This window comes from Ooceraea biroi, chromosome 2, assembly GCF_003672135.1.
Source record: "Ooceraea biroi isolate clonal line C1 chromosome 2, Obir_v5.4, whole genome shotgun sequence".
NCBI classification, from domain to species: domain Eukaryota; kingdom Metazoa; phylum Arthropoda; class Insecta; order Hymenoptera; family Formicidae; genus Ooceraea; species Ooceraea biroi.
In genome coordinates, this window is record NC_039507.1 from 16,544,514 (window position 1) to 16,571,344 (window position 26,831).

Sequence of the window (26,831 nt, forward strand, 5' to 3'; positions counted from 1 at the left end):
ATTTTCCAAGGCAAAATTCCTTAATTTAACAGAAATATACCGACGAAAATAACATAAAATATCAAGATCTAATGTAAGGTGCTATAGAAATAATTTGCTCGCACTTTGCGCGAGAGAGAACAGTGAACGATCACCCGATCGATTTGGCGCCGTAAAAACGGATACTTATTTCTCAAAATAAAATAGTCATGTTATGATATCTTGACCGAAGTTCGCGCAAGCGCAGTCGATTTTTTCAAGCAGTCTTCACTTTCATTTTAGTCCAGGCATTCGTAAGGTATGCACGTATACTCGAAGGTAAACTCCTGAAAGGAGTGTTTCTGAATTGATGTTACATACAGGTCAGTTTTGTTATGATGATAATTATAGAATATATAATACATTATTATCTGCAATTTATTACGTTTGATAAAATATGCAATTGAATCTTCGAATTTCGTTAGGTGGAGGACTTATACTTATGGTATTGAATATGCGTGTATTATGTATATGCAGCCACACCTGTTATATCTCATTATTATATAATGCAATATGTTCCGAGATGGGCGGAGTGCACTCGACACGCCAATGGCTGGATGACATAGCAACGAAAGTAAACACATATCATGAAAAAGGAGAAAGGACAACTCCACTGAACTATAATTTAACGTCTAATGAATCGTTTTTTAGGTAAATATTCATTACATTATAATCTTTATAACCTAAAATGTATTTTTTATTTAGACTGTACAGCAGCTATCTCCCTCGGCGTCAGTGCTGCTAGCGCCCATTTCAGTATTATAGTTCAGTGGACAACTCGCTATGTCATCCTTTTCTAATATTTTTCTAATATTTGTTACTACATCACTATTGTGGTTAGAATATTACGCCTACCGCCTCAACGCTCTGATTTAACAGTCCTTTTTATTTAAGTTCAAAAGTTTACATAGGGTTTTGGAAAATGGTACAAGACTTTTTTACTTTTTTACTAAATCAATCTGCTCTATCACTTCACTTATTTGTACTTACAATACCAAATGCTCTGTATATACGTGTATAACATATTTGCTTGTTCTTTCCTGTTCTTATATAAAATCTTCCGACGAGATAATTTTTAAATACGATATTCTAATACGATGACATCGTACTTTGTAAACCTTTATATGTCATAATTTAACGATAAACGTAACTTCGCAAAATAATAGTAAACGCGATAGCCAATGAAAAGCTATACATGCTTTTCATTTTTAGCAAACCTGTTTGAACTTGAGCCGTAATGGTTTTCCACACGCGCATTTATTCAAGTTGGCGTCATCAGACTACCACTTATTTCAATCAATGCAATACTTTTTAGCTGGAAAATACTTTCGGGATATGACTGAAATACGAAAAAATTTTTTGTACAGAAATTTAAAATTTATCGAAGAGACAGCAGAAAATTTGGAAAAAACCTAAAAAGTTCAATTATTTTTATTACTGACTGAATTCTATTGCATATAATATGCACTTAAAGCGAAAGAGTGCAAATGACTAATACTTTTACATACTGTAGGGAAGGGAAAGCCTAGTCGATAGAGTTGGCCTTTAAGTCGTTCGCCTTTGATCGATAATTAATTCGTTGCTTGGAAATAACGTCATTTTGTCAAAGCATTTAATCAATAATTAGTTAGTTACTTGGAGATGGTGTTTATCTGGATACATGTAACTTGGTGATGAAAAAAAGAGAGATGGGTTCTCAAAAAAGGACGGTCAAATTTTGACAGAGCGCGTAAGGAAAAGATCGGTCGTTTCTGCGATTTCTGTACACACTTGTGTTTTTCCAGCCAATAATGTTGTCACCCAGTAACACGACTTATTATTTCATACAATACTTTATAAAAAGGAGTAAAATGCATTTTTTGTAACGAATAGATAGATTACCATAGAATATTCTTTATTTAATTCATATAAGTTAATGTACATTATGTAACTTAGCATGAATGTAGCACAATAAAGCGACAAATGCGATCGGTACAATTTGCTCGCAATTCGCTCAGGGAAATGTGGGCCGTTAAAAGATCGATATGACACCATAAGCCAACCAGTATTTCACAGAACAACGTTCAAGGGGATCGACATTCGTGCTAGTGCCCTGTTGTATAACTCGCATCGTGCTTCACTTTTTTCATTGCGGTTTGTGCATTTGTAGAGTACGCATGATATTTGAGAGAAGTGTTGGTTAATCGATCTTTATAAAAATATGGTATGTTATTATTCACAATTTCTTATATTGAGTGCATCAAACTATTATATTATTTCTAAACTTTGTGTTTTCAAATCGCATTAACACACAATTCTTGTTTATACTAGCACTCAGGCGTGCGCTACGCGCGCTATAAGTAAAATAAAAAATAAAATAAAAATAAAAATAATATAATAAATAAAATTGTCAATATAACCGCACTGACAGCCACTATGACATTCTGACATTCGCAACACGAAGTTCAAGTCACACGAAGTTCGAGCCAAGCGAGAGAACCAATCAGCGTCGCGGAGAAGAGGCCTCAATATTCGATAAAAAAGAACTTCACGATGTTAACACGCCTTTTTTAGAATAGGATTAATTTTATTTTGTTATATGCTTCGCATACTTTTCTTCATGTTTTATTCAGAAGAGATTTAGAAAATAATGAAAACATTTTGTCTTTTTCTTGTGATAACTGTGTGCAACAATCATTTAGGGACAGTTTACTTTATTTTTTTAGGCAACTATTTATTTTTAAGCTTTTCTGTATTTTATTCCAAAATATTATTAGCTAATAAATTGTTGCTGCTGTTGCATAGAATACATAATGATGAAGTAAGACAGCGATATTTAGTATACATGACGAAACTTTTACATGGCATCACTGAGGCGCGCCACACCCTCTCCATTCAGTTGTGCCAGAATGCATGCGACAATTCGCGAGACTATTCCCATTCCACCATCCCTACCGTATGCTACGAAGCATACTTTCTGGCACCGCTGCCTCACTGTGCCGTAACCAACAACGAGCGGCCTTCCTACCGACGGCCTCGCTGCATGAGTCGCGCTAACGCGCGTACAGATTCGCTACTCTTCTTTTCTTAATATCTCAAATTTTTACTCGATTAACTGCAAAATGATAGAAATTTACAGCAACATTCTTATCATTTCCTGTAGTATGACTGCACTTTTATGAAGATTTAATTAATTATCAAATGATATTACTAGCAAAGTATTGTGAATAGAAGAAGATTTATTATCGATAGGTACTAGATATAATTGCAATCAGTTTTAGTCTTTAGGTTCATATCTTGGTGTGCATGAAGTGCAATACAATTTACAAACAATGAAAATGTTTCATTCTTTTCATTCATTTTTTGACAATTTCAGACATCAGGTATTTAAGAACGGAACTTTTAAAACCGAAAAGCTACTTATCTTCGACTCTACTATTTCGTCTTAACATATTATTACCTGATTCATATTAATATTAGTTTTGTAGAGAATATAGCACAGTAAAATACGATATTGATGCAGTTGATAGCTGCAATGAAAATGTCATTTTAGTTTTCAGTATAAACATATATTATGTATACTATACATATATACATTGGCACATAATGTACAATAGTTTTACCGAGGCAAAGTTTTCTAAAGATGTTGTATAAAGACCACCGACTTTCATGCTATAAGGCTTAGTGCCTTTTTGCAAAAGAAACACTATTAATCTTTGCACGCGTACAGGTGCAATATACCATCGAACGTTATACCTGCGAAGTAATAGGTAAATAATAAAATGAATATTTGAAAATGATAATTTGAAATATCAATACTGTTGATGGTGAAAAACTTAGGATAGAAATATGTACATGTTTTACAGACGATGTTGGCAATTATTATATTACACTATCACGTTGATTGTTATTCACGCACATGTTAATATATTTGTATGCAATTAATATAGACAACTTTAGTCTGTTATAATAAAATAACTTACGCGGATAAAAATATGAAATTATAATGATCTGTAACTGCTTGACCGACATAGTTGCTTCCTAATGTGCATGTTAAAATGCTAAGCGTAAAAGTATAGTGTAATAGAAACTCTTGCGTCCTATCTGCAAAAAGAACGGCTTGACAAAGCTGAAATAATATATTACACATACATTTTTTTGTAATAGATTATTAAATAATATATATATAGGGTGTCTCACATAAGACGAAAAACCTTTCGCCCACAGGTAAGTCTTGTCAAATTGAATTAAAAAATCATGAACCACTTTGCAAACAACGTAAAATGTCGAGGTATTAATAAAAGAATATTAGCGAATCAGTATGCGCGATGCAGTGGGACGAGCTTCCAGGCGCGACTTTTAGACGCGTTGCTTGGGACGCGTAACAACAGATGCTCGCGACGGTATTGATAGGTAATAATATATAAATAAGGCGGAGTCTGATTTCGAATGGAACAGCATGTTTACAGCGTAGAGAGGATGTATTGATATTGTCAAAACCCGTCTACAAGACTCGTCTCACCGTATCGCGCATACTGATTCGCTAATCTTCTTTTATTAATACCTCGACATTTTACGTTGTTTGCAAAGTGGTACATGACTTTTTAATTCAATTTGACGAGATCTATCTGTGGGCGAAACGTTTTTCGTCTTATATCAGACACCCTGAGTATACATATATATTAATATATATACGATATTTAGAAAATATTTAGAAAAGGTCATCCATCGCGAATATCAATGACCTTGACATATATTATAAAGGTCACCTCCCTGAGTAACCTGCAGAAGATTTTAGCCGTCACTCGTTTATTAAAAAGTTATTAGCAAAACAATTTTATGATTTTGTATGCATTTTCGACTGTCCATGCGAAGCAAGAATTTAATTTTAATATATATTATGGAGATCATTTTCCTGAGTAATCTGCACAAGGTTCTAGCCTTCACACATTGTTAATTAAAATAGTATTAACAATAAACGTTTAATAATTTTGCACTGTCGTGTTATCGGTATAATTCCGCATAGTTTTGACGAGGTTCATGAATTAGACATTCCATCAATCGAGATCCTCCTCGTGCGGGATAGTCCCCCTGGAGTTTATATTTTTTTCGGCGAAGCCCCTCCATCTGCATTACCTGCCCCATGCAAAGACTGTCGTGTCATCAGTATGATTCCACATGGCTTCAACGAGGTTTGTGTATCGACTTTCATGCGAAGCGAAGTCTACACCTCCGCCACCCCTCTCGTGCTTACAGAATGTCCAACACACGGATCTCGTCGAACCCATGCGGAATCGTACCGATGATTCGATAGTTTTTGCATGGGGCAGGTAATGGAAGAAGGTGTCGCCCCTCCACCTGCATCCCCGCCGAAAAAAAAAATGAACAAACTCCAGGGGTATTACCCCGCGGTGGATGTCGATTGGCGTGGAATATCTAATTCATGAACCTTGTCAAACCCGGAATCGTACCGATAACTCGATAGTCTTTGCGTGAGCCCCTCCCCCTCCATTACTCGCCAAAGCGAAGAATGTAAAATCATTTCTAGTTCTTGTAAAACTCATGTGGAATTGTACAAACGATTTTGTACAATTCAACCCGTTCTTTTTTCGCGTGGACAGTCAAAAACGCGGGCGAAACTATTAACTTTCTTTTGTTACTTACTTTTTAATAAAGAACGAGCGATGGCTAAACCTTGCAGAAAGTTATGCAGGGGGGTGATCTTTCTAATATATATCAATGTCATTGATATTCGCAATGGATAACCTTATCTAAATATTAACCGCAAAATGTTTCTCACATGAAATATCTTATATTTTTAATGATTCTACTAAGAATATGAATTCAATTCACATACATACAATTATTTTTATATTACCCTAATTACGAGAGCGATTCAAAAAGTAATGAGACAAATGCTATAAAAAATACAAAACTGTATTTTTAATCTAAATTTACATGTTCCTTTTCAAAATAGTCCCCATTGAATGCAACGCACTTTTCCCATCACGTTATCTTTTGGAAGACGAAATCTAGGCCATCTTTGAAAAGCTTGCGCCTTTATTGCTATTACAACCTTATCATCCTCGCTGTTTGGACTTCTTAGGCCCAGTTCCATAACTTACTTCAAACGTAGATTAAGTCATTAAACCCAGTTTTAAAGAAATGTCACGTTTTACAACTGTTATAAACCACGGTTAATAACGAGTTTTGTGGTTAAAGTTAAACGCAAAATTTAGGGTATTTAATGAATATGAACGAAGTTTAATACTGTAGCGCCACCAATTTCAATGAAATATATCTAGTAGCGTCTTCATTTATTTGTAATGTTGACAACAAATCACATTCGATGTTTCAACAGAAATAGAAATCTTTGACAGGTTCTACAGAATATAGATTTAGCAAAACTAGGGGAGACCGGTGTCGATTGTAACAAAAATTAAATAACATTTTTTTTCAGTAAACCGTTCGCAATTTTTGTTTCACATTTAATAACACAATGTGGACCGTAATACTAGTGTAGCCATGACGTTAAATATAACGGTCAGACAGTTAAGCTCGGTTTAATTTTGATTTTGTGGAACTGGGCCTAAGGGTTACTAACTGAACCGATCGGAGTTTTCAAAGTCGAGAAGAGATGTTCAGGTATATGTAGGTATGTAGTGTTGCCACTTTACGTTGTTTTAATTTCTTTAGGACCAATCTCATTACTTTTTGGATCACCTACGTATAGTTTTTTGCAGACAACCTATCAATTTAAATATCTTGTTGCACTGGCGAAAAAATTTAATAATTGTGAGATTTAGTTATTTGCTTAAATTCTTACTCCAAACAGGTGAAGGCTCAAACAAATTACAACAATCACTAGTAGAAGAGTGTATGTTCTCTCGAAGTTATGTAGAAAGAATTCAATATAGCTATGGAAAATATATAAATATTTCATTTTATATGTAACATAAATATCCTAAAACTGCTGTGCCTGCGTGCTTGCATGCATGGAATAGAACATACTCAAGAGCTATGCGATGAATATTCACTGCATGACTTATCTTCTTGTCAATCTCCCTCTTGTTCTTCTGATTAGTTACCTCGTCATTGTTTATTCGCATTGCCTGTTCGATACGGTAACTATAAATAAATTATAAATAATTGTTTTCAAAATTTGTTCTCAAAAGAACAAAAAAGAATATTTTATATGTAATCACAATACTCCATTCTGTTTCCACATTACTTTCTTACCTAGCAATCTCAAAGAATCCACAAATATATGTAGAGTATCCCGTCATTACTATTCCTGCTCCTATTAATGTACCTACTGCTATGTAATAGGCTGCGCACTGATGCAGGAAAATAAAATAAAAATATTTTTCTTCATCGATAAAATATTCAGTGATGATAAACATTTTGCGATATGGTTCGGATTTATTTACGGGGAAAAAGATGCCAAAAATCCGCGGCAGAAATGGCAAAAGAGTCGCGATGAATAAACCGCACATCGCCAACACTGAAGATGTTTTAAATACATAAGCAGTGATCATATAAATCCACCCTCTTTAACATATCGACATACAGCATAAGATGTTGTGTGTATGTAGCGATAGCTTCGAGCCAATTAAATTTTGTTAGAGAGCGCGCTTAGCGATTAAGGTAGCACCCTTGTTCGTTTTCGCGCGCACGTTCTTTTTCTTGTCTATTATGTTATGGCTCCCGCCCGCGTAGTCACGTCATTGTAAAGAAGTCTATTTTTTGAGTTTGCCATATTAAGACGTGTATTTAGTTTTCATCGTTACTTTGAGTGTGTTGTAATAATATGAGAACTTGTTTATCATTTGTGTTCTTGTATTAAATAAACTTATTTTAATACTAAACGCACATACGAAGTCCTGCGCAACAGTATAGATATATGTTTCGAATTTTTGATCATCTATTTCGCTATTTTTTTAACTTTTTATTTTTCTGTAATAATTTGGTAAGTTCTTAACACTATTCACTCTCCTTTCTTGTTTATTTTCATATTCGCAAACTTTTGGTATAATATGTTATATTGAAAAGCGTGCGCTAAGGCATTAATAATAATTAATATATTCGTACATGTTAATCCAATGGCAAGACAATTTGCAATGTGTCCATATCTTTTTATAATAGCAATTTCGTTTTCGTCCTTTAACTCGCTACATGTGCACTGAAGATATTCCAATACATGCTTCACCTATCGTATCAACAATATATCAGACAATTCTCTATATCTTTGATAAATTTTTCAAGTTACAGTGTATAAAACCTGATATATATATACTTTTATATATGTTTAGATATGTTTAGAAGCACACTGTAAAAACTCAACTTACAACATGCGTGTTAATCCAAAAAGAAATATAGTTAATTACGCACAAAAGAAGATAAAGTGATGTAGAAAGAATTTCAATTATAAACTCAATAGTACATTCTGTAGTTAGAAATGGTGTAAGCTGCAATGAATATAATTAAAAAATTAGAAAAAATTGCACTCCCATGTGATTAGCATAAACTGCAAATGTTGCTTTTTAAATAAACCTTAACGTGTCCATTGATGTAATTTGTTACTGATAATTTAACTCTTTTTTGGTTATTGCGAATACTAATACTTTTAAGATATAGGGAAATAAATCTTAACAGATTTCAACAGGAACAAGTACTAAAGACTAAGAGAATGGAAAAAGATGAAGCTAATTATGAAGTTGATACGGTTTTTGTCGATTATTTAATCTTTCCTTGAAAAAGATTATTCTTAATATTGTGAATTAAGTACGATTTACATTACAATTATTACTAATTACAAATTATAAAGTACTAATTATGTCAATCATAAGTTAATACAAAAACATGACAAAATGTTTTTCTGTTGATAATAGTGTTCTCGATACGCTATGAATAATTCTAAATCTTACATAAAACTGAAAATATGTTTAGCATCTAAAATAATAATATATTTAATAAAAGTAGAAAGAGAATAATAATTATAAAAATATAAACAAGTAGTATTATTTTATATATAATATTCTTTTTTTATATTTTTATCAAATAATTTTATATTATTATTTTTACACTTATGCTATTATACATATACATAATATATATAGAAACTGTACGCCTATTAATATACATGTACATACCTGAAATATAAGAAAGCTAATCATAGTAAGACAAAACACACAAGCGTGAAGTTGAACAAACATTGTCCGATGATAAGGCCACATCCCAAGTGCGACCAGAGAAATTCGATGAAGGTACAGAAATTGAGTATCCATACAGGTCACTCTTCTTCGAGCTTCCACTCGCATTTGAGAAGCGATACATCAAAATGAATTTGCCTATCTCTCCTCTTTTTTCGAATAAAGAATATTACATACTATTTTTCTTCTCTCGTATTTTCCAAGGCAAAATTCCTTAATTTAACAGAAATATACCGACGAAAATAACATAAAATATCAAGATCTAATGTAAGGTGCTATAGAAATAATTTGCTCGCACTTTGCGCGGGAGAGAACAGTGAGCGATTACCCGATCGATTTGGCGCCGTAACAACGGATACTTATTTCTCACAGGAAAATAGTCATGTCATGATATCTTGACCGAAGTTCGCGCAAGCGCAGTTGATTTTTTCAAGCAGTCTTCACTTTCATTTTAGTCCAGGCATTCGTAAGGTATACACGTATACTCTAAGGTAAACTCCTGAAAGGAGTGTTTCTGAATTGATCTTACATACAGGTCAGTGTTGTTATGATAATAATTATAGAATATATAATACATTATTATCTGCAATTTATTACGTTTGATAAAATATGCAATTGAATCTTCGAATTTCGTTAGGTGGAAAGCTTATACTTATGGTATTGAATATGCGTTTATTAGGTATATGCAGCCACATCTGTTATATCTCATTATTATATAATGCAATATATTCCGAGATGGGCGGAGTGCACTCGACACGCCAATGGCTGGATGACATAGCAACGATAGTAAACACATATCATGAAAAAGGAGAAAGGACAACTCCACTGAACTATAATTTAACGTCTAATGAATCGTTTTTTAGGTAAATATTCATTACATTATAATCTTTATAACCTAAAATTTATTTTTTATTTAGACTGTACAGCAGCTATCTCTCTCGGCGTTGCGACAGTGCTGCTAGCGCCCATTCCAGTATTACAGTTCAGTGGACAACTCGCTATGTCATCCTTTCCTAATATTTTTCTAATATTTGTTACTACATCACTATTGTGGTTAGAATATTACGCCTACCGCCTCAGCGCTCTGATTTAACAATCCTTTTTATTTAAGTTCAAAAGTTTACATAGGTTTTTGGAAAATGGTACAAGATTTTTTACTTTTTTACTAAATCAATCTGCTCTATCACTTCACTTATTTGTACTTACACAATACCAAATGCTCTGTATATACGTGTATAACATATTTGCTTGTTCTTTCCTGTTCTTATATGAAATCTTCCGACGAGATAATTTTTAAATACGATATTCTAATACGATGACATCGTACTTTGTAAACCTTTATATGTCATAATTTAACGATAAACGTAATTTCGCAAAATAATAGTAAACGCGATAGCCAATGAAAAGCTATACATGCTTTTCATTTTTAGCAAACCTGTTTGAACTTAAGCCGTAATGGTTTTCCACACGCGCATTTATTCAACTTGGCGTCATCAGACTACCACTTATTCCAATCAATGCAATACTTTTTAGCTGGAAAATACTTTCGAGATATGATAGAAATACGAAAAAATTTTTGTTCAAAAATTTAAAATTTATCGGAGAGATGGCAGAAAATTTGTAAGAAACCTAAAAGGATCAATTATTTTTATTACTGACTGAATGATATTGCATATAATATGCACTTAAAACGAAAGCGTGCAAAACATCTTCTATCTATACATATAAAATCCCTATTCTGTCTGTCGTTGAATTGATCGGGTACTTCCCGATATGCTAGAAACACCAAATTTCGCATGGTGATAGGGGTTCACCTCCGGGTAATGGGAAAATTCTGGAAATCTTTAATTTCTACAATGATAACGCCTGTCTACGCCAGGCGTTTCCCTAGTGACTAATACTTTTACATACTATAGGGGAGGGAAAGCATAGTCGTAGAATTGTCGTTTAAGTCGTTCGCCTTTAACCGATAATTAATTCGTTGCTTTGAAATAACATCATTTTGTCAAAGCATTTAATGAATAATTAGTAACCTGGAGATGGTGTTTATCTGAATACGTGTAACTTGGTGATGAAAAAAAGAGAGATCAGTTTTCAAAGAAGGACGGTCAGATTTTGGCAGAGTGCGTAAGGAAAAGATCGGTTGTTCCTGCGATTTCTGTACACACTTGTGTTTTTCCGGCCAAAAAAGCTGTCACCCAATAACATGACTTATTATTTCATACAATACTTTATAAAAAGGAGTAAAATGCATTTTTTGTAACGAATAGATAGATTACCATAGAATATTCTTTATTTAATTCATATAATTTAATGTACATTGTGTAACTTAGCATGAATGTAGCACAATAAAGCGACAAATGCGATCGATACAATTTGCTCGCAATTCGCTCAGGGAAATGTGGGCCGTTAAAAGATCGATATGACACAATAAACGGCGTAAATCAACGAGTATTTCACAGAAAAACGTTTGAGGGGATCGAAATTCGTGCTAGTGCCCTTTTGTATAGCTAGCATCGTGCTTCAGTGTTTTCATTACAGTTTGTGCATTTGTAGAGTACGCATGATATTTGAGAGAAGTGTTGGTTAATCGATCTTTATAAAAATATGGTATGTTATTATTCACAATTTCTTGTATTGGGTGCATCAAACTATTATATTATTTCTAAACTTTGTGTTTCCAAATCAATTAAAACACACAAATCTTGTTTGTATGTATAATATATATTACTTTCAGAAAATGATTTCTGACGCACCTTTACACTTGATAAAGACCAAAAAATGGTCGAAAAATGTTGTATTATTAATATTTTATTATATTGCCAGTCATTTGGTCAACAAATAAACAGGAATTATTAACGTATTTATTGGCGAATTAAAGAAGTCATTGTCTCATTTTAAACTTTCAATTTTAGCAATTCTAGTATAGAATATAAAAGAAATAGAAGATACTCTACAAAAACACAAAGAATTTGTAAGCGTACCTAACAAGTTACAAACGTTTATAGAATATATGATCTAAGAAGTATATAAAATCGGCAAACTGCACACGTAGTACTACCATTTATCATTTAGATTCCATGCAGTACAAATCTCCCTTGTGCGAAATAATATTTATTGCATTCAACAAAACAGAAAATTAAAAATGATACAGTAACTTAGAAACAATATTGCTGGCTATATCTAACACACATATACAATTAATTCCTTTTTACAATATTATATCTTGCTTGTTAACATACATATCTTGAAACGAAGACGACAATATTCCAAGATTTGTAAACAATTTCGTAAATTTTCATTTTCGATAAAGATATCACTCGCAGGCGTGCACATATATTTTGTAATGGAGCACGTAACGGGCTAACCAGCGAGATCAAGTGCGCAGAATTTCATTCCAGAGAGCAGAGCTTGTAAAATGATTTATCCGTGAGTGAGGTAGAAGTTAACGCAGCGGTCCAAGGCTCGTGACATCGCGCGCGCCTTATAATCCTAATGGCCGGGATTATGTATAACGTGCATCCCGAAAGGATATTATGCAGCTAGACGGTCGGTGATTTCTTCGCGAAAAGTGCGGGAAAGGAAGCGAATGGTCGGTAATATAAAATCTTGAGGATCGTATGTTTGTGCGGGTTCGCTGGAGGAGAGAATGGAGGTAGAAAAAGGAGAGAGGATGGCGGATGGAACCACCGGCGGAAGTTCCTCGCTGAAAAATATACATTCACCCTTTCACAGAATTCGGATTATCGGAGAAAGCGTGGCTGCGAAGGATGCGTTACCGGCGAAGTGAATTCTCGCGAAAGCATCTTGGCTCGCCTTCGATTCGGTTATTGGAGAGCCGCGCGTCTGTGATACTTGTTTTTCCAGTTAAAAGCCTGGGCTGTGGAGGAACTGCTGCGCGACAGAATAAGTTGCAGTCTCTTACGAGCTATTTTCACAAAAGATGCTTCGTTGCACCGTGACACAATGTGTAACAAAGGATGTATAACGGGACGAACTTATTTTAAAATTCAATCGCAGGGGAAGCGTCAGAATTTATTTTATTCTGTTATTAGGCTGCGAAATGCGATGCAATATGCAATATGCAATACATATCACTTTTAAACAATATATATAAAAAGAACTAAAAAACTAAATTTATAATGATGTTTTGTCAATTTTATACTATTAGATAAAACATTTTTTGTTAATTTTTTATTATTAATATTTTTTATTATTAATATTTGTATTTTTAACAAATCAGATAATCAAGAATCATCAATTTAATGATCCAATTTACAAATAAATATCTAACGTGAAAATGATCTTTCTCTAGAGATTTCAGGAAACAATACCTACTTTCGAAAGTATTGTACACACGTACGCAACTGCAAAGATATTCTTATTATTCCAATATAACGATTCCTCTGCAACATGAGAAGAGAAACAGAAAATATGACGAAAACAACAGCGCAGACTATGGTATTTTATGACGGTTCTATTCGCGTTCACGATAATGGTGCCTACAGAGCTCGCGTTTGTGACTCGATTTCGATTTATAGTCAATGCTGCTAACATTTCATCGGCAGTATATCGTAATCCGAACTCCAGCAGAATTTGAAACATGAACAGAAATGTCCGCATCGCTGCGCGGATTTTTCTTATGATACGTCGTTGTTATTTCCAACATACCATTTGTTAATATCTTGTGGACCGGAACCATGTCAAATCGTTATATTTGTGAATCTTGTATATACTTTTTCCATCTTTTCCACTCTGTAAAGATATCATTGTATCATTGCATTGTATCATTGCTTTGTGCAGACATATCTAGTAAACATCAAAACTGCTGCATAATATTAGAGAACTGCAAATTATATTAAAATTTTATTTAATATTATATTACCTAAAATTATAATATTAAAGAACTGCATGCAGTTCGTTAATATTAGAACGTAATAGATATTATAAAGATGTTATTTAACATTACAGTGTTAAAAGAAAAATAGTAAACCTTATATATAGTATACGTATATATAAAATATTATTAAGTATATATACATACTTAGTAAAGATTTAGTTTTCTTTTCTAGCTTTTTATATCACAGCGCCAACGTATTAAATATTCGATTGATTAATCGGTACAAGTTCATTTCTAGTTTCACTAACACTAAGTTAGTTGTTGTCCCAATGTATGCTATAATTAATTGAATAATGTCTCGACAAAATTATATATATATACAGGGTGTTTCCTAAGTAAGTAGACAAACTTTGTGTAATTTACCATAATTAATAAAATTACTAAACTTAATAGGAACTAATAAAGTTTGCGTCAAAGATAACGTGATAGCAGTGATGCCGGATAGCGTGCTTTTGCAGTACGAGTCAACAGCGGTGGGGATGGAGTGGGAATGGTCTCGCGGCGGCCGCGCGGCGCAGTCTGAAACGAGTGTTCACTTGCGGCGCCGCGAGATCATCCCCACTCCATCCCCATCGCTGTTGACTCGTACTGCAAAAGCACGCTATCCGAAAAGTGAACGAAAACAGTGATGTACTTTTTTTGGAAAACAAAGCAGTTTAGGACATATGTTTATATGACCTTTTCTTCTTAAAATAAGCCAAGGAATATTCTCCTTAAGTTTGTCTACTTACTTAGGAAACACCCTGTATATATATATGTATATGTATATATATATATATATATATATATATATATATATACAATTTTCCCATTTATTTACGTGTGTATAAACTAACTTTCGAGCAATCTACATTATCATTCGATAAATAAACTTAAACTTTGCATTGGATATTATGTGAGATAAAAGCCGCCATAAATTGTAAGTTGTTGTTGTACATTAGACATTTTAATGACGTAATGGAATATTATTATCATATATTTTACACACTTTTGTTACTTCTCTCTCGCTCTCTTTCTCATTAAACAATAGTACGAAGTAGGGCTCTGATTTTATTTTGTTTATCGAATATATTATGAAGTATGATATTTACACTCGCGTTAGATATAATTCGATACAGTATTATAATAATTATATAATACATCAAGTATCGCGTTTTGCATAAATAATACCTATTGAATTGCATGTGCAATATTATCACTCTTTAAGCGAGAGACGTTAATTCATCGTACTTGTTGCCTTTATGCGATGGCAACATTATCAGGATCGAATGATGTAGACAGCCCGAGAGTTAAATTGCATCTCGGGAGACGTAAAAGCGTTACGGCAGCTGTTAAACCCGGCTGTAATAATAACACAGCTTGTGATTGATTACCCGTGTTCCAGGCGTACGTCGATCTGGTGAAGGCCTGGGGTTGGAAGAGTTTCACCATTATCTACGACAGCAACGACGGCCTCGTGCGATTGCAGGAACTTCTGAAAGCGCACGGACCCAGCGAATTTCCCATTACGGTCAGACAGCTGAGCGAGGGATCGGAGTATCGGTGAGTTGGTTCTGCCTGCTCTTATTCTTTCGCGCCACGCTACTGCTCCCCGAGATAACTCGCGGCATTAAGTTCTCACAGCGTCGATATCCCATCGCCTATCCTATCCTACATTGCTCATTCGTTATACAACGAATATTTGAGTAGCAGATTTGCCACTACGTACAAGTCCGCCCGATTCTGTCGAAGAACATGAATTTATTCGATTCCGTGCATTATTTCTGTAAAGTCCCGGAATTTATCGTTAGAGCTTTCGTGGAGAAGATACATGTGATTTCACATTGCAGATTTGTGGTAATAGTAAGACGGCAAAAGAGGACATTACGATAAATCCTGCTATCGTTTTGCTGCTAGATTCCATAATATTTTTTGGATTGGATTAGGGAGTTGCAACTTTCGAATTGGTAAAGCCTTGGGATCTCTCTGCTCTATCAAAATTCGATGTGCAAATCGTTTCTTCAATAGGTAGTCATATTAACAACAGGATGATTAATTTTTCCTTTAGCAATAATAATTTTTAAGCTAACTCTGAATGAGAGAAAGAGAGAGAGAGACTTGTATTCGATTTATATCTCTGAACTAAATCGAATGATAGAAGATATTCTCATCATATTTATAAGAGAGTATCTCGGGGGGAGAGAAAAGGCTGTATCGGGAGGAGCTCGTTAATCCTTTTGGGATTTTTCTCCTTCTCTCGAAATGACCTTTATATATCCAACCCCCAGCGAAATCGGGACGCGGGCGTTTTCAGAGAGTCTCGTTATCCTTTGCTCGAATTGATCACTTTCGAGGTTTGGCTTCTGGGTATGCCGGAAATCTCCCCGATCGATCGTTCTCTCATTCGCTTGCGAAGGCGCATAGATCTCTGCCGTGTTCGACCGGCACCGAAATGACCGGCTCGGAGATCGGCTCCCCGCAGTTAGCGATCAATATTATCGTCGCATTAATGGCAAGCTCGAGCATCAGTCGTATCGTACGCGGCGTACCGCACGACTGCGCCCCGAAAATGGTCCATTAAGATTGAAATTGTGTCGGCGTGTGATGCTTAGCCCGATGATGATCTCCTTAGGCAGAGTCGCGACGTGAGCTTGGCGGTATCGATCGTCCAGGACCGTGTCGCCAGTGAGAAATTGTGTCAACCGTAGGACAGCACGCAACCAATGGGTGAATCTTGTCCCCCATCTTCCGTCTCGTCCGATAACTCGTTTGCTCCGCTTATCCTTTCGGCGATGATGACGCCGGAACTGCCTCGAGAAATATCTCACGATTGCGGCGCGCGCTCTCGATCCTAAGCTTCTAATTAAACTTTTCTTAATGCACGACACAAGCGAAATGAAGTAAAGGGAATAAAGTTTCGTTATCTATTTATGTTTCTCAAATTTAAATGAAAACCTGTGGACTCCGATCGCTGTACGCATTGCCTCGTCAAATTTGTCAGCGAGAAATCAACTCCAAAACACAACCGAATAAAATGCGTGGACGAGGGGAGGACGTAAAGTGTTGAGACGGAAACTTTTCGTATTTCTCATTGCAAATATTTTAATAGCGAGGTAGTTAAAAGTGGATAAATGGTTGAACCATCTTTTTCTATGGTAGCCTTCGAGAAGCTCGTATATTATCGCTCACTTAGAGCTTGCTTCCGCTTACAATCTTGACCCCTGGAAGAGCTGAAGAAATGTATGTGCTCTCGCGCTATCTTATTCCTTCTATGAAAAAAAGTTTCTTCTAAGTTGCATTATTCATAGAGGTCATCCGCGACGGTGACTTATTGCTGTCGCCCTACGGCTCGAGGGACGAAACGATAGGGATTTGAATAAATTCGGTTAGATTTGCCTCTGGGCGTGCAACGTATCCTGTCTTAAAATTCATCGCTTGCACTACGTTCTTCTTGTTCCAGCAGAGCGACCAATTTACGAAACTTTCTATGCGCATGAGGTACAATGCGTTGTGCAAGCCACGATAAGACAAGAGCATAATTCCCATGTGAAACCATGTGTTTCTAATGTGTTTAAGACGTTATATCTCCGAGTTTTCGTCTTTAACGCACAAATAAATCCTTCAATAAAAGCGTCGATCAACGAATTAGCACTGCAACTTGATATATATACAAAACTGGTAATAGTAATAATAGTTTTTCGTGAACTACTAGCTTTTCCTGAATGTGAGAATGTCAGAGCAACATGATCGACGTGGTGAAGCAATCGTGCCCCCTCAAGATGCTGAGCGATCAACTTCGATGCTGACTTCGTACAGTTACCCGCGACACGGACGGAGGAAATGAACGACGTCCGCGCGGGCGGCGTAGCGCAGCCGCGAGGCGGAAATGAAGTCGTATCTTATCTCTGTCCTAGTCCCTCCAACCACTCACCGAGATTTCGCAAAGTGAATAATTCCCCGACCATTCATTTCGGCGTTCCGCGAGCGCACGCGGTATATGGACAAAAGGAGAGCGAACGAAGCCCGCATAGAAACAAGGAGCGGCGGCGGCGAAATAAAACCACCTCTTATTTTTCGGCACGAATGGAAAAGCGAAGGAAAAAAAAATACGGCACGGCCGAAACTGAACTTTCTCCGAGTGAACGTCGTAAAGGGTCGGTCGGAATCGCACCGTGGGATAGCGAGAGAGGGATTTCTTTGGGATTCGACGAGAGGATATCACGACACGGAAGGATACTGGTACTTTGATAAGCTACAGGCTCAAATTGTAATTCTCAATGACCCCGAGTATGAATGCTCATTGTCGACGAGCTCAATACATGAATACCAGATAGCTCTGCCAAAGCAGTACGATAAGAACGCACGATTGTCCTCCGCGCATAATAGCCACGTTGATTTCCGTCGTAAAGCTCGCGCATGAGAACGAATGAACGGGATGAGCTCGATGCTAGGATTGTTTCGGAGCGAACGGACGCGTGAAAGTGCTTGGCTTTCGTGGAGGAGATCCTGAAGGAGAAAAACGGCTCACGAACGAATCGACAGGATCACGCTTTATCGTGAAGAACACTTCGACAGGTAAGAGGAACGAGAACCAATGCGGAAAATCGCGGGAGGGAGAGATAGATAGAGAGGTACGCGAGTTTTACTGGCGATACAGTTTCGTGGTTAAACCGCTTGCCCACACACAAACGCAGTCATTGCCGCACTTTGCAGAGAGAGAGCACAGCTGACAGTGATATAAAACTTTATCACCGACGAACGCATCCATGCGCGAGATGACCGCTCGAAACCTCTTTCAACGCGTACGAGATAATATCGCGCGTTGATTCGCGCGGACGGCACATCTCTGTGCAACAAGTGCAGCATGAAAAAACACGAAATGGAGTTCAATTAATAAATAAATATTTACGATAAAATGAATTACGAATAAATGAAAAATAAAATGGTCGAATATCATGCGTTAATAAGCATTCGGCAGATATTTTTCTATAATGTGGTAAAGTATTCTTGTTTCATCATAATTTGGTTCAAATTCAAAGAATCGTACAACATTTGATTCAATCGATTCGAATTCAATAGATTCAATCACACGAATTTGGATATAAAAACCAATCAATTTCAATAGAAAACATCGTTTATTCCTATTTTTTATATTTTTCGTTTATTAAATTTTTATATTTTATATTTTTTGTGGACTACTTTACTATTGTACGTAAAACATTGTAACGCACGTTACAATGCTGATGTCCCCGTGGATGACATCGACATCAGTAACTCGCGTTACAATTTAATGCTTTTTTCATCACCCAACGTGTTTCCATGATTTACGAGTTGGAGATAAATTAAAGCCACAGATACCTCTCATCGACCGACATTAAGACCGAAGGCACATCCGATGAATTATTAACGCGGCGAGCGAGTTTAAAAATTAACGAGCCAACATCGCGCTTAACGCTCAGCGGCTTTTAATCATCCGCGTATTCGCGAGACGGGAGAGAGAGCTTTCAGAAGTGGTAATTCAAACGGCCTGTCTCGAAGTCGATCCTGAGGTTCCGCAGCGGGCGGAACTAAGAAAGACTGCCATCACCCGCCGTTGCTAAGTCGCTCGCCTAATGGAGAGGAACGAGAGGGATGGAAGGAAGCAACCCTCGTGTGCGCGCGCGAGCGCTGCCACGGCATAAGTAATTGAAATGTTTCGGAGCCGGCCGTGTGGAAACGCTCGTTTCGGGGGTGTATATACACCCGGTCCGTCTGCAGTTATACGACCGGCATGATGATAAGGAGCTTCTCTCCCGAGGGAAGGCTTCAAACACGTCGATCCGCCAATCCGCCGTGGCCACGGACTTCGAGATAGTTTCCGCTCGCAGCCGCGCGCACGACTGGTCCACCGGATCTTACGTCACGTTTCCCGTCACGGATGTTCGCCGCCGATTCGATTGATCAAAGGAACGCCATCGAATGAGCGCGCGCGTGGACTCTTCTTTCCTTGTTCCGTCCGCCTCGTCAATTAGGATCATCCGCGGAAACAACCCGGATTTCCCGGAAGTTTTTCTTTGACCAACTACGCCACGTTTCGCCTTATCAGATCAGAATCGGAAATGAAATTTGATGATATGTCTCTTATATTCTTGTATAGGACACGCATACGACGTGTATAAAAAATTATTCAAGGAGTTATAAATTGTTTATCTATTAATTGTTCCCCCGCACGAACGTGTTTAATAAAAAAGGGAGTATTTTACATTATCGCACTATCAATCGCGATGTAAAGATTTAGATTACATGAGAAATGTGCATAAATCTGTAGCAGATTGTATGAATAGTAAACGTAATTAGATCCCCCATAAAAATTCCCGTATAAGACCAGTGATGGTGTTTAGCAGAATATCTATGCGTACGCTGTTCACACTTATCATGCATGTGCGCAGAGCCCTCTCGCGAAACGTAACGTCCGTCGTAAAATTGCTGGCCGAAATGATTTCGCATCCCGTGTATATTTCTACGATGCTCGCGCAGACAGCATCGCTTGTCGGCCATGAATTTGCTTAAAACGAGCCGTGCTATCCTAACACCGCGTTTTATGGTTCCGGTTGCTTTTTCGTAGTAATTCTTCCCTGCGGTACTAAAACCGCCATCGGAAAAAGGAGAAGTACTCACGCGCGCGCGGGCGAGCGGGAGAATATACGCATGTGTGTGTGTGTACATCAATGTACATCAATGTGTATCCGGCATGTTAGGTGGGATCTTCCCGAGGGTGTACAAGCAACGAGGGGATTTCAGATTTCTGCCACTTTGCAAACTTCCACGATAAATGTTTGATCAGCAATGAAATCGCGTCAGGATACGCAACGGAGATACGCGTGAAGCCATGAAAAACCATGTTTTAAGAGCGCTAACATTTGTGGTTGCAAAAATATCTAATGGATGGGGAGAGCCGCATTGATGCGCTGTAAAGGGATAGACAAATGAGAAAAAGATAAACGCAAAAAGTGCTTGGAAAAAACTGCTTGAAATATGCTTGAAATATGCATGAATAAAACGGAATTGCAACATCGACCTCTCGGTTTCCCAACGTTTATCTCGGAACAAATTTCCTCGCGTGCATTATTCGACGGCACGTGAATATGATCTGACGTGAATCCGAGCATTTAAAAGTTTTTAGAACAGGTCTGTTGAAGTTTATCTGAATAACATCATCTTGTACTTGAAATTATAAGTAAACGATATTATAAAATGAAAGTAACAGATCTTGACTTTTATAGTCAGTTTGATACCTGTCGATGATGGATTATTTACATCATTTATTACATCAGACATTCTTATCACGATGTTAATGCTTTGCGAAAATCTTTTCATTTAAAATTAAAAAATTGTGTTACTGGAAACGTGTACGTAATAATTATTTTGAAAAAGTGTATAATCGATTTTTATTCGCTGAACATCGCGTTTGTATGATTTTAAAATAATAACAGCCGAGTCAGCCTCAGTATCTTTGGAGCATTATGCAGCTTAACGTGTTTCACGATACTTTCAGTTTACGTTTATATATTATAGTTGAACGCGCTCTTATGCCGGGCGTAAATGTTTATCACCGCAGGTGCGTTGCGATAATGCGCTCCAAAACTCCAGGGTAGCAAGTGTTTTAAGAGTGTGAGTCTGCATTTAGTAAAAGGCGAAGTTGACTGTAACTTCTCACGAAAGGAGAGGAGGTGTACAGGAGTCTCTTAGTTAAATAAATTATATTCGTGAAGCGAGAATTTATTAAACTGTATGGCCTTTTGCGATTATTAATGAATATCAGTTGCTATAAATAGAAAGAAAATCATAATACATTTTCATAATTAACTCACAATGTAACCTGATATAATTTGGATTCTCAAACAGATATATATGTATATAAAAGTTTTGATATTTCAATAACGAATTAATTCACATAATAAATATTAAATCGCGCTTAAAACGGTGCATTCCATTTCGCGCATCGGATTTCGGGAACAACAAAATTAACCGTATCGTTTTACGACAAATATTCATATACTGCATTTATCACCGCGCTTATACAAAGAGATTGTTAAAATATATTGTCACTCTATATGCGTAACGAAGACAAATGGCGTAACATGCGGAGCGGCGATATGTGCACGCGAAAAGCGCGCATTCAGTTTCACGTTCGCGGAAACGAATTAAACATTTCACCAGGTGACAACGAACGAGCATAATACGTTTCCTTCCGCCGGCAATTTATCCAGGAAGCTAAACCCGTCGACGACAGTTGCATTCAATAACGAGATAAAACAATGCTCGGTACAACGCTCGGTGCAAATGCAATCTTCGTTGCGGCTGCTGCGCTAAGATCGAGGAATCAAGTGACGACGGAGATGCACCATGAATAATCTCTCGGGAATATGGGCCTTCCAGGGGGCATCCGGCTGTATCTGCATCATGCGATGTACGGCAGGGTCTCGGGCAGGTCCGCCGTGGTTAAGCGAGTTTCCTCTCGGGGGAAACAAATGAGTATGTTAATTCAAGCGTAAAAGTGGGCACGGTTGAAGCCCCGCGTTCGTTACCGCTGTACCGGCATTGCATCCGGTTTCTCCCCGTTCACGGCGTTTCCCAAGCGATACAATCGATTTCCTCGCGTTTAACAACGAGCGCTGCAGGTATACTGTATAAACTTGAAACGCGATTGAGGGATTCGGTTTGAACCACGAGATGAATCGGCAATCTGTAAAATCGAATACGGACCGGTCAGCGAACGACAAAGTTCTAAGTTATGAACTATTCCCATCTCGCTCTGTGAACTCTTCAACTCGAGGTGCACGATAACAACAGCGAAACAAAGTTACAGAAATTATAAATGCTCGTAATAAACGTTACGTGTATAATTCGCGATTTACGCTTTGCGCGCTGGAATTGATCTTATTTTATAAGTTTAATCAATAATCACCCCATTTTTGCAATTATATACAATTTTATATGCGAGAATTCCTTTGCATAAATGTAATTTTGCGATTGTAATTATTACGTATTGACGCGACTAGGATAGAAGACAATTAAAAGCGGTTTTGCGGAGCACGGATAACGGCTCGTCGCCGTCGCGTAAAACGAGCGTAAAACGACTCCGCCTCGGCAAATATCCTTTTTGACGATGTTATTATGAGCGATGTTGGTTCTTCGTGCTTTCTTGGGGGACCGATATCCCGGCGCTTACCGGCGCGAAAACAAAAGCGGCGATTAAAACGACACGGCGAATAAGCCGTGTCGCAGCATCCCTGGCGGATGCAGCCGCGCCGACGACGACACTCGAGAACTTCCTCTCGTGCGGCGCCGGTTCTGGCGACGAGCAATTTCGTCGCGAGCAACCGTTTGTTAAACCCGGAACTTCCCGCGCGCGCGCTGCACCCCGGGGAGAGATTTAGCCGCAATCTCGAGGCGATAAGCCACGGTACCATCCCTCGTCCTCTTCCACCTCCTGCTGCTCCACCACATCCTCTTCCTCGTCCCCTGTGCACGGCGTGGAGGTATAAATATGTGACGGAATGATGCACGGTCTTCCGCTGTGTCGCCGAGTCTCGCAGTTGCGATGACGGCTTGCTCGCCGTCGTCGTTTCTCGGTTGTCTACTCCCGTTTGCGATCCTTCAGGAGCGAAATATCTCGCCGCTTCAATCGCCTGACGGCGCAATGCGATTAATCCTCAAACTTGGCAATCTTCCTCTCCCCAAGATCGATCTGTGTTCTTAGCTGCTCGGACTTGTAATTTCTTACGCGTGCTGAAGTGCTTTTAGATTCCCTCGAGACCCCTGCAAGTTGTATTTTTGTCTCGTTGACAACATTACTTACGGACGATGCGATGTTGCTAGTCTCGTAATTAACTTATTATCATAGTTGCTCGCATGTTGCATCTTCAGTGATTTTCAGAGAAGAGTTACATGGATTGAAGGCGTTTCTTAACTTTTGTTAGATATTAATGGACATTTCAATGTACACAAAACTGACTTGAGGGAATATAATTTCGTTCAGGCGTAAATACGAATCCGGATACCTTCGAAGGAAGAGGGACTCGTGTTAAAATTCAATTTCGTTGAACTGTAGAGGCGTGGGAACGATCGACTAGGCGAAGCGAAGACGACTAGGTAAATAAGGTGTGAACGATGAGTTATCGCCGCGCAAACTTTCTCGCCTCATCCGTTACCTTCGCCAAATGGATTCTTCTGGCTAGGTCGGTGGTTCCGCCTTGCTTTCGCCAGCATCGCGTGCCTCGTACACCTCTTTCACGCCGCCGTTTCACCCTCTTCGCGTCGCAGCGCGTGAAGCCAGGATGAGAAATGGTCTCGGGGGTTCGTGGCTGCGTGTAAGTTACATCTCGACGGACAGCCCCGTCGTTGAGTCGAGTACAGTTCACCGAATAGCGGGGGGATAACTGCTGGCGCGCGATCTACCCTGTCATTCCCGACACGCTTCTCAAACTCGTGAAACGCTCGTTAGGGTGAACTTAATTTTATTTACCGCTATCATTCTCCATAGACTGTCGTCGACTTTCCCCATGACTTTCGTCCATGAGATTCGTTTTTCCTCGTTCCTTGTGTCACGATCACCAGCCGCAGATTTGCGAATAAGCTGATAATAAATGTGTGCGTTTAATAAATGAGTTTTTGGGCTTTTTGGATTACTAGAGAACGGAAAAATATTCTGTGAAAATCGTTGAAAACGTTAAAATAATGCATTTGTATGATAATACATGTCCCTCAAGGACTCACATTTGTGGATATGGTAAATGACGCTCCCGAGACATCTGAGCTGTCCAGTGCCTGGAGATATAGTAGGTCATCTTGCTTCTTGAGGTACAAATTGTACCTGGTCCTTCAGATTGGTGGTTTCATCTCACCTTGTAAAAAAACTTTTGTTGAAAAGCCCAAAGATGTAAGCCGATCTGATTCAAAGAATTGAAACGGCAAATGAAATAGGGAAGGACCAATGCTCTCTCTCTCTCTCTCTCTCTCTCAAGATCGTAAAGAATAATGGCTATCAAAGAGAGACTAAGCTTATACTGAAAGGACTTAAGTTACAGAAGAAGAAGGAAGATTATAATACATCATTCTTTTCCATTTGATGCGATATGAAATTTACGAGAAACATGGGAAGAGAGGAAGAACAAAATAAGTATATCTGTATAAATATAATTCATTCTTCATATACGCATCCTTTATCGAACCACACGTTCAAATAATCAAATAATAATAATGCTGAAATTTATCCTATTACCATTCTTTTTAAGTATACAGGGTGTCCCGGGTTTTAACCGACAAACTGCGGGAGCATATTCTACTAGTGGAAATAAGAAAAAATTCTTATATCGAGTTTGCTTAGAAATGCTTTGTTACAAAGTTATAAACCAATATTGAAAAGAAATATGAGATAAGTAACAACGGAACATAGTGTAGAATTTGGAAGGTCGAAGATGTTTATGTTATGTGTATTCACATGTATTCATGTTCATGTATTATGTTGAAACGATTCAGTATGATTGTTACTTTCACAACAGTAGCTGTTAGATTTCAATCGTCGTGTCAACTAGCAATTACTATCAGAATGCCAAAAGTGTTTTCAAATGAGGAATACACTGATATTGATTTCGTGTACGGATTCTGTGACGGAAATGCACGAGCTGCCGTACGAGAGTATCAACGTAGATTTCCTAACAGGAGAGTACCAGATAGATTTAAAGCAACGAATTACTAATTCAGTTACTGAGATGCAAGAAAATTTTCAGGAATGTCGTACTGTAACAAATTCTGTACTACGTCGATGTCTAGCTTGTATCGATGTGCAAGGACAACATTTTGAAATGCGTCACTAAATCATTGCGTAGATAATTTTTATTTTTGTGAAAAAATCCGTTGTTACTTATCTGATATTTCTTTTCAATATTGGTTTATAACTTTGTAATAAAGCATTTCTAAGCAAACTCGATATAAGAATTTTTTCTTATTTCCACTAGTAGAATATGCTCCCGCAGTTTGTCGGTTAAAACCCGGGACATCCTGTATTTCTCTGATACGTCCAGATAATAATTTCACGAAGCGGAGCTTATTAATGTCGTGATACGTGGAATACGCGACTTGATAAAGTTCGACACGGCGGGCGATTGACTCGCATGGCAGCAACTCGCTTCAGAGCCGCGACACATACTGCATCGGATTGACAGTTTCGTGACGAAAAGTGTGCCGTATATTAAGTACGGTATGAGGTGTTACGGGAGCCGGAACGATTCGATGAAAAATTGGTTTCCCGATAAAGCAGCTGTCGTCGACAGATAGAGGTCGGTCGTTCTCTTCTCTTCGACATAGCCAACGCGTATAGGGCGCGCCTTAATTTATATGGGTCTTCCGTTGCATTCCACGGCGAATTCTTCTCGCCGAAAGGGCGAATTCCGGGATTCGGCGGATGTTATCGATCACGAGGCAATCTCTTTCTAACGAGGATCTGCGATGGCTCTCAAGAAGCGCAGCGCCGATTTAGCGTAAAGATCGCGCTAGGGGACCGCGCGTCTTTTCTCCCCATATAATCGGCGATCACTGGCGCCGACCATAATCTCGATCCTTATCTTTCGGTCTTCTCCAATGGCGATCCGAGTAAGCGAATGATAGAATTTTTCATCCGCCGTGGCCGTTACGCCGGCTTTCGTCGATTAATTAGAAAACTTCCAGCCTGGATCCACTCAATTTCTTTCAGTCCTATCCGA

General features: G+C 37.8%; 2 protein-coding genes and 1 long non-coding RNA gene across 4 annotated transcripts in view; 2 read left to right on the plus strand and 1 right to left on the minus strand.

Moving 5' to 3' along the window:
* Window positions 1-26,831, plus strand: part of LOC105280161 — a 386,539-nt gene that overhangs the window by 293,271 nt on the left and 66,437 nt on the right. The window contains exon 5 of the mRNA XM_026967845.1: window positions 15,494-15,651. Within this exon, the coding sequence (XP_026823646.1) occupies window positions 15,494-15,651 (158 nt within the window). The remainder of the gene's footprint in view (window positions 1-15,493; window positions 15,652-26,831) is intronic.
* On the plus strand, window positions 256-1,988 carry LOC109611015. The gene is made up of 2 exons (XR_002193332.2): window positions 256-341; window positions 444-1,988. It is a non-coding gene; the product is annotated as an uncharacterized LOC109611015 (long non-coding RNA).
* LOC105280144 lies at window positions 2,607-10,072 on the minus strand. 2 transcript variants are annotated; one of them, XM_026967812.1, is made up of 10 exons: window positions 9,150-10,072; window positions 8,346-8,465; window positions 8,089-8,206; window positions 7,237-7,501; window positions 7,009-7,125; window positions 6,824-6,914; window positions 3,981-4,126; window positions 3,621-3,753; window positions 3,458-3,527; window positions 2,607-3,112 (listed from the first exon to the last, which is right to left on the minus strand). In XM_026967812.1, the coding sequence occupies exons 1-9, from the start codon at window positions 9,315-9,317 to the stop codon at window positions 3,474-3,476; spliced, it is 1,212 nt and encodes a 403-aa protein (XP_026823613.1). In that variant the 5' UTR covers window positions 9,318-10,072; the 3' UTR covers window positions 2,607-3,112; window positions 3,458-3,473. The 2 variants fall into 2 exon arrangements, with proteins under 2 accessions (XP_026823613.1, XP_026823612.1); XM_026967811.1 differs by lacking the exon at window positions 2,607-3,112 and having other exon boundaries at window positions 3,217-3,527.